Below are 9,111 nucleotides of genomic sequence, written 5' to 3' on the forward strand. Positions count from 1 at the left end.
GACAGTCGCCACGGAAAGACCTGGTGATCACATGCGAGACGTGCCTCCCTGTGGGAGGCAGAGCAGGGCTGGCCCCAAAGGGGCTCCTCTGGACCTCCAGCCTTTCTCCAGCCACCATCATCGTAGCAGCACTCTGAACAAAATCTGTACGATGATAAACTGGGAAGTGCTTGAACTGGACGAGGCCTGGTCTAGTTCCTGATTCAATTACCTGACTCTGACAACATTAGGAATTCTACTCATTCAGTTGTGTGTGTGCATGTGTGTGAGTGTGCCTGTGTGTGTGTGCATGTGTGTGTGTGTGCTCAGTCGTGTCTCTTTGTGACCCAATGGACTGTAGCCCGCCAAGCCTCTCTGTTTATGGAATTTTCCAGTCAAGAATACTGGAGTGGGCTGCCATTTCCTTCTCCAGGGCATCTTCCTAATGCAGGAGTCAAACCCGTGTCTCCTGCATATCCTGCATTGGCAGGAGATTCTTTACCGTCAGTGCCACCAGACTCACTCAGTTCCCTACTAGTTAATGCTAGATGAAAACATTCCAGGAGTCAGAACTCAGTGCTGTAAACCTCCTGAGATTTGCAGCAGAGAGAGCTGGATCTGAGACCTGGTCTGTCAAACCACTTCATCTTTACAGACAGGTCCCAAACAGCTGAAAGGTTATGGGGAGAAGTATCAAAGGTAATGCAAAAAAAAAAAAAAAAAAAGAGAGAGAGAGAGAAAGCCTTCTGAAGTTGCCAACACTCGTTCTGCAGAGATAAAACTTTATTTGAGGAATCAAGCAATATACTGAAAGAGGTGTGTCATGCACAAGTGGTGTCCTTATTTCCATAATCGCACATCAGATGCTCTCTGTCCTCTTAAAAGGGGTGTGTAGTGCACAGGGATGAGAAGGATACAGCTTTCAGACAAGACCACATCTAGGTGAGCGCTTAAGAAAGTCTCCTTTAAATTTCACTGTTACTCCTTTAAAAGGGGGTTGGTTTTATTTCGGGAAATGACAGCAAACAACCTCTTCCACTGAGGACGAAGTGTCTCCCCAGTTATTCATGAAATAATGCAGCTGCCTTTTTCCTTAAAGGGATTCTTGTCTTCTGGAATTCCTTTCACCAGAGGATCCTCTCCAGAACGTTCTTCAATATAGTTCTTTATTTCTTCTGAACATTTAGACACCTTAAGGAGAAAGGAGGAAAGAAAGAAAGGAAGAAAGAAAGAATCAGGATTGTTCAAACTTTATCACCACCCTTTAGTGAAATTAACATAATTGGGTACAACCAGCGTTTTACAAATCAAATAGAATAGATGAAAATATTAGCGTGCAGCACAGAGCCTATACAATATATATGAATGATATAGTCTATGTGAAATAGATGTCTTACTACAGTAGCATTAAGAAAGTTTGAAAGTCACTGTATTAAAAATATTATCCCCAGCAATTTCTATCCACTATGTCTCATATGATTTCCTTCCTCTGCTAAAATACAATGATGACAGGTCCACAATATTTGAGGAACTGAAACATACTCCACTTCCAACTTTCCATGCTAATGAATTGTTGCAGTGCCAGCTACTCCCCAAATAGCTTTTGGGGTGTTTCCTGCAAAAATTCTCACTTTACTGAGTATGTGCCAGGTTCTTCAATTTCACACAGTGATAGAAGCATTGGAGAAAGTCGGATCTGGAAAAGCTAAAGTTTCCCCAAAGTTTCCCCACCCCACTTGCAACACCCCCATACCCCTTCATCTTCATCTCCCCCCAACCCTCCACCTGTGTTTCTGTGCAGAATTGATCATAAGAAAAGGCGTATCTGAGGCTTGCGTTTATGTAAGTAGGGTAAACTTTTTCTGAGTGGAGAAAGGATTGAACAGTTTCTTCAAAAAGTCTATCCTTAAGAGACAGTTTGTAAGAGTGATTTATAAAAAATAAGAGGAGAGTAAAAAGGAAAGGAGGAAAAAAAAAAGATTACTGCTTAATGAGGATCTGCATTAACTAGTAAGAAATAAGAAGTAAAAATTATAGAAGTTCCAGAAAATTCTAATGGAGTCCTCTTAAAACGAGGCAATGTGTCCACTGATTTTATTATCTAGATTAGTAATCTCCAAACTGTTTCAATATTGATCACTAAAAAATTTCTGCCTATGTATCCTACAATGTACATAAGTATTCACGTACACCTAAGTGAAGTTACTACATGTTAATACATTATGCATAACCAAAAAACATAAACTAGAAATTATTAAAAGATCAGACTTTAAGGGAACCAAAACAGTATCATTTTTCAATATACACACATATCAAATCACTATGTTATATGCCTAAAATTATTAACACAATATTTCTTGTCTATTGTACTGCAATTAAACTTATTTAAAACTAAAAAATGTTTCACTTCCACACCTCAAAGATTTCTTGGTACATCAGTGTGGAAGCCTCTGAAAATAAAATTTAAAACTAGGCAACACAGTTAAAATGTGGCAAAATAAAATCCTTCCAAGTATCATTCTGTCCGGTAACATTTGCGGAAAATCATTGTGCGGGCATTTTAAGTGAATTCTCAGAAGTGATGACATAAGTATCCATAAGCTGGGCTTTGTGACCACAGAGAAATTTGCAGATAAGACTCATGTTGGGACTTCCCTGGCAGTCCAGTGGTTAAGACGGCCTTCCAATGCAGGGGGGACAGGTTTGATCCCTGGTTGGGGAGCTAAGAGATCACATGCCTCCTGGCCAAAAAACCAAAACATAAAGCAGAAGCAATACTGTGACAAATTTAATGAAGACTTTTAAAAATGGTCCATTTCAAAAAAGAAAGGCTAAAAAATAGTTTAAAAAAAAATTAAACTCATGTTTCCCTAAATGGTATCTGTTACCGAGCCTTCTTCATTAAGTGTCCAAAAAGATGTGTAATCTCCAAAAGTGAACAATGGTTTCTCTGAGGTATTTCCTTCCATGATCAAGAGGATAAATTTGAACAACAATTAGCTACAAGCCAGAATTCAGCCTGTGAATCTGGCCTGAGCAGAACACACAGCTCATATATTAAGTTTATTGACTGGGCATCAGAAGATATGTGTCTTAGTGTTTTAATAACATCTCTATCATCGTCCCTGGGGTCTTAAATAAGGGTCTAGTTAGCCTTCTTGGAATTCAGGTTGGTTTTTTAATCCTTCAAAGTGAAAGGGTTGAATGATCTCTAAGAGCCATAATGTTTTTCTAGCATGAACATGCTACAATTCAAAGTGCATAATAAAATGGTGGATTCTTACTATTAGGACTTAGATGTTTCTCCCTCTGATCTCTAAGGATTTCCTGAAAGTATTCTCCCCTCTGTTTCTTCTCCCCAAGAAAGTAATTCCAGTAGGATGTGTCCTAAGGAGTGGAGGTGGAGAGCTGGGAGGGGTGAACTGCTGATGAATGATCCCTCTAACTTCCACACAGTCTGCTCCATCTAATGAAGTGTGCAAGTGTTAGTTGCTCAGTCGTGTCCAACTCTTTGCAACCCCCATGGACTCCTCTGTCCATGGGATTCTCTAGGCAAGAATACTACAGTGGGTTGCTATTCCCTTCTCCAGGGGATCTTCCCCACCCAGGGACTGAACCTGCATCTCTTGAATCTCCTGTGTTGGCAGACAAGTTCTTTACCACTGAATTCCTGGGAAGTCCCACAATAGGAGAGATGAGAAATCCTGGACAACTAGGGTAGTAGTAATGATGCGGAAATTACTTCTGGCATTTCTGGTGCCAATGAAGGGGTACAGAACTGAGCAAGCCTTTATATCCTAAGTGGTTTAAGAGACTGTCCTACATCTGAATGATTTATAAATATATAATTCATTGTCCTCTTTACTGGTAGTTGTTATCACAAGTGTGGGCAGACCCGGGTCTCCCACATTACAGGCAGATTCTTTATCAGCTAACCTACCAGCGAAGGCCTAACTGCATCTAGACCCTTGCCCAATTTCTAATTTGAAGCTTTAGGTAAGTGGAGGACACATCTCTTTTTTTTCCCCCCTATAAGTTCTGCATTGTGATACAAAATATTAAAATATTCTTGGAACAGAATATAACTTGGCACAGACAACGCTTTACTTCAATTCATGCAACTCTGTTTAATATGTAACCTCTAAGATTCATTGTGTCAAAAAGATCTAAGTGGCTAACAGACGGGCTTTGCCATACACAAAATGGGTCTCTTAAAAGTTTCAAGAAACAAGCCTATTCATTTTGTCCTATAACTTTGGTTTTTTCCTTTAAACACAGCAGTATTTTTAAAGCTACAAAAACTTTCAACATGTACAGAAAGGACTTTGAACTTCAAAATTATGGGAAACTAGGGATTTGGAAGTTACAGATTACATTTGAGAAAAGAAATGTATAAAAAAGTTTCTGCCTCCAAAGCCTGCATCTTCCAGATATCATTCAAAATGTGCCTTCTGAGTAAAAAGACTCTTGTCACGAATAGAGTTATCATAATTAAAGCAGGAAGGTAAGTGAACATATTCACTATACCTACTTCCTTTCCATTGTTTTCCTTGACTTTTTCTAGTATTAAACCACAGAGATACAAAGTCAGTTTAAATTCTTCTTGCTGGGGAGAAAGATTTATCTTAAAAAAATATCTATCCAAAAACCTTTTCCTGGACTACAGGTTGCCTGATTGAGGAAAAAGGGAAGGAATGAAGGCCGGTATTACCAGTAAAACCTTGAAATAAAAACGACAAAGTCTCCAACAAATTTCAGTGGAGACTTCTGAACACTGGCACATACATTGTCACAAAATCTGTGATCATTTCAGTGGCCTCTAGAATTTCTAATCATAATCACAAAAAAGAATGTTTGTATACAGTATATGGATAATTATTTATTTATAAATAAATACAGATAGCACTGTGTAGGTATTAGTTCACTGTGCATACTTACAAAGCATAAAGTGGAAATTATAAAGGAAAGAAGTTTATAAACAAAGATGGATACTGTAATGTTTCGCTCCCAAGCCCCAGTGGACTGCTCATCACACACTTCCTGGAGACCCCTGAGGAAGACTCAAAACTAGCTAATTCAAGACATATTGTGATTAAGAAAGCCAAAACCAAAACAGACAAACAAAAACCCCTCAACTTTTAAGAGCTATTCTTTCCCATTATGAAAAAGATCAAGGAACTAAGCAGCCATCTGCCTTTTCCCTACAGCTTGGGTTTTTTAAATCAACTGCCTAATAGCTGGCAGAATTTCTCTCTTGTTCCCCTCATTCTCAAATATTTGGCTTTAAATTACTCATGATATCGTTGCTCTCTCCTTAACCTCCTATATCTCCCCACATCAACAGGCATTTCTCAAGCATCACCAAAGCCCCCTTCAAAAGAAGCTGCAGAAAAAGCAAAAAAAGAAACAAACAACTATCCCCCCCCCACCCACCCGCCCACCCACCCAAGAGCCAAGAAACTATTTGTTTTCCTGCAACAGACTAGGCAAGGCCAATCTTGGTTCATTTCACAGAAGGAAATATCGTGGGACATCCAACTTGCCTGCTGTCTCTGCAACTTAACCTCTTTGCGAAGTTGCTCAACTTCCATCTTCAGCTTTTCCTTTTCTGGCAGATCTTCGATGTGAAGAGCCGGCATCTTCGCCCCAGAACTGGGCTCAGGGACAGCTCTGGAAGTGGAGCGGCTGCAAGTGCCGCAAACCAGGGCGCGTCCCGAACGAACTGTGCTGCCTGGGCGCCCCGCCCGCGCAGAAGGTGACCGCCTCTCCCAGCGGCGGTCCCAGCGCCCCGACGAGATCCGCCCCCGCTAGCGTCCCAGGATCCGAAAACTTCTGCCCTTTTGGTCAGGTCCCCACACCACCAGGAGATGCTCCTGGGAGCCCGCGAGGGGTTGAGTTTGCAAAGGCAGCCCGTAGAGGCCGAGAGGCTGCGCGCTGAGCGGTCTCCCGCGGGGATGCTGGCCCCACCCGGCCCGGCTCCCGACCCTGCCACGCCCGCGGGAGGACCCTCCTGGGCTGGGGCCCAAGGGTAGGAGTTGAGCTAGTCCACTTTCCTGGAGAAACAACAAAAGTTTTACTTTTTGTTGCTTCCCCACCCCCTCTTTTCCCAAGTCACATCCGGGTTTTGTTCCTGAAGCAAGAAAAGGAGGACACTACCAGGCAGGAAATAACGGCCCTTCACTTCTCCAAGAGTTTCAGAAATACACAGTATGTAACTTTCCCCCCAACTACACACGTTTACTGTGGGGAAATGCGGACGCTTAAGAAAAAGCCCAAGAGGAAAACGAAACTGAGCTATAATCTCAGAAAGGCGCACCACATCTGTTGATGTGAACACAACCAGCCTGCTAAATGCCTGAAATACATTTACAAATTTGGGATAAAAAGGGCATTGGGATGTGAATATTGTTTATGGCTCTGACGTTAATAACTTGGCATCCTCAACAGCAGGGATTTTATTCTTTTTTCAGGGGAGTAGTTGTAGTGTTTGAAGTATAAACGGATGGTCCTGGAGAAGACAGAAGTAGCAAATTTAAAGTCCTACCAGAAAGTATTTCTCCATGCCCCATCTGTCAAGGTTTGGATGACACTTGACACCGAGGGTTTTGAATTCCTGGCTCAAGCATCTTTCTGTATGTTTGCAGTGGATCCACTTGGTTTTGGTTTTTCCACTTTCTGGAAAGCCATATGAATCGAGCTGCTACTTTGTAAAGCCAGGAAGAATGATGAGACCAATGTTTGCCTGCCATACAAAGTTTCCCTTTAACTATCTAAAACCTTGTTCAGGTCAGTCGCTCAGCGGTGTCCGATTCTCTGCGACCCCATGAATGGCAGCACGCCAGGCCTCCCTGTCTATCACCAACTCCCGGAGTTCACTCAGACTCACGTCCATCGAGTCCATGACGCCATCCAGCCATCTCATCCTCAGTCGTCCCCTTTTCCTCCTGCCCCCAATCCCTCCCAGCGTCAGTCTTTTCCAATGAGTCAACTCTTTGCAGGAGGTGGCCAAAGTACTGGAGTTCCAGCTTTAGCATCATTCCCTCCACAGAACACCCAGGGCTGATCTTCAGAATGGACCAGCTGGATCTCCTTGCTGTCCAAGGGACTCTCAAGAGTCTTCTCCAACACCACAGTTCAAAAGCATCAATTCTTCAGTGCTCAGCTTTCTTCACAGTTCAACTCTCACATCCATACATGACCACTGGGAAAACCATAGCCTTGACTAGACGGACCTTAGTTGGCAAAGTAATGTCTCTGCTTTTGAATATACTATCTAGGTTGGTCATAACTTTTCTTCCAAGGAGTAAGCGTCTTTCAATTTCATGGCTGCAATCACCATCTGCAGTGATTTTGGAGCCCCCCAAAATAAAGTCTGACACTGTTTCCACCGTTTCCCCATCTATTTCCCAAATGATGCTCAAAAGACTAGAAGAAAAATGAAGCATGAAGAAAGGAAAATAAAGTATCTCAAGTGGTCGGATGCATATTTCCTTCTCCCCAGAAATGGCCTCCTGCCTGTAGAGTCAAATTCAAGTTGAATGGACCTGGGGAGAGGGGAGGAGAGGATGAGATGTATGGAAAGAGTAACATGGAAATTTATATTACCATATATAAAATAGATAGCCAATAGGAATTTGCTGTATGGCTCAGGAAACTCAAACAGGGGCTCTGGATCAATCCAGAGTGGTGGGATGGGGAAGGAGACAGAAGGGAGTTTCAAAAAGATGGATTATATGTATACCTATGGCTGACTCATGTTGAGGTTTGACAGAAAACAGCAAAATTCTGTAAAGCAATTATCCTTCAAAAAAATTAAATAAATTTTAAAAAATTCAAGTTGAGTGTAGGCCTTAACTGATATCTCAGAGTACTTGGCCTTAGCCACAACAACATTCTCTGTGTTGTAAGCAGAGGATTTTTTGTTCATGATTCCTCACTAGGCTCCACCCACTTATCCTCATTGAATCTATTAGAATGAAATGAATCTTTGATGAGTACCCATGAGTTCCAGTCCTTGCTCTGCCACTGGCCATCACTAGGAAAAGTCACTTATTTTCTTCTGGATTTTGGTTTTCCAATTTGTGAGATATGTAATGGCGTAAGGGAGGGGTGAACTAGCTAAAGTGGGTTTCATTTCTGTTTTTATGTATCTACATCTGATAAACCACTTTCACAAAGAAAAATATTTAGGAGCCTCATTTTCTATATTCAAAATACCACACATTCTAGGAGCTCCCAGGGTCAAAGAAAATTAGATGAACTGCGGGAGCTTTCCCTGTTAGCAAGCAATGAGCTAAGACAAAAAAACCGAATCTGTCTTCAGAACTGATTCTTTTTTTTTGTTAATTTCCTCATTGCTTAAATTTAAAAACTTGGTTAAAAATAGCTTAAATAAGTTAGTGAAAGGAAGTTAATGTGGTTTGAATTAAATAAGCTCAGCACCCAAATTAAATAGGTTGGTTAAGTAAATTAATGTATGCCTGTTCCAAATCATAAAAGTAGGGTTATTTTGGCCTGGAAATTTCTTCCCTGTGAAATCATCTAGTTGCCTGCAGTGATAGTTATAAAACCATAATGGTTCTTTAACTTTTTCCACAGTATTATCAGACTTAAATTAGAGATGAAATGCATATTAGTATACTTAAAAATTCATAGTTTTAATCAAAATCACATGCTAATATCATATTAAGTAAATTGATTACAGTAAAATGAGTTGGGAAATGCTGAAATCTCATGATCACACAGCATTCTGAAAGCTGTTTTGTTGTTGTTTGATTTTAAATGGTAAAATGATGGGTACTTAAAAACAAAAATAAGAGCGGGTAGCTCCCCATTCCTAAGCATGACATTCATGTCCCAGAGAGCAACCATGGTAAGCAATTTCTCATAAATTCTCAAAAACATATTTTACCAAGCAAAGATTTTGAATAGACAAATGTTAAAATCCATTATTAGTTGTATCCAACTGTAGTGTTGATTTTTACTTGTATATATTACTTCTAATAGAAGTTGTTTTGCAAAATAGTATGTGTAGAAACCATTCTTCAGTGAAGATGACAGACATAATCAGAAACAAACCTGTATCAGCCCACTGGCTCCTGACAAATGTTTTAAAGAATCTGACCAAAAAAA

The 9,111-nt window shown here is 40.8% G+C and overlaps 1 protein-coding gene across 1 annotated transcript; it reads right to left on the minus strand.

Annotated features, from left to right (window-relative positions):
• GNG11 (G protein subunit gamma 11) lies at positions 745-6,112 on the minus strand. The gene is made up of 2 exons (XM_005678934.3): positions 5,523-6,112; positions 745-1,170 (listed from the first exon to the last, which is right to left on the minus strand). The coding sequence occupies exons 1-2, from the start codon at positions 5,616-5,618 to the stop codon at positions 1,045-1,047; spliced, it is 222 nt and encodes a 73-aa protein (XP_005678991.1). The 5' UTR covers positions 5,619-6,112; the 3' UTR covers positions 745-1,044.

This window comes from Capra hircus, chromosome 4 (genome assembly GCF_001704415.2).
Source record: "Capra hircus breed San Clemente chromosome 4, ASM170441v1, whole genome shotgun sequence".
NCBI lineage: Eukaryota > Metazoa > Chordata > Mammalia > Artiodactyla > Bovidae > Capra > Capra hircus.

Excerpts from the sequence above, each read along its gene's own strand:
- GNG11 (XM_005678934.3), bottom strand. The coding sequence starts at position 5,618 with ATGCCGGCTCTTCACATCGAAGATCTGCCAGAAAAGGAAAAGCTGAAG. Across the intron at positions 1,171-5,522 it reads TTAAGTTGCAGAGACAGCAG|GTGTCTAAATGTTCAGAAGA; the intron begins GCAAGTTGGATG and ends TTTCTCCTTAAG.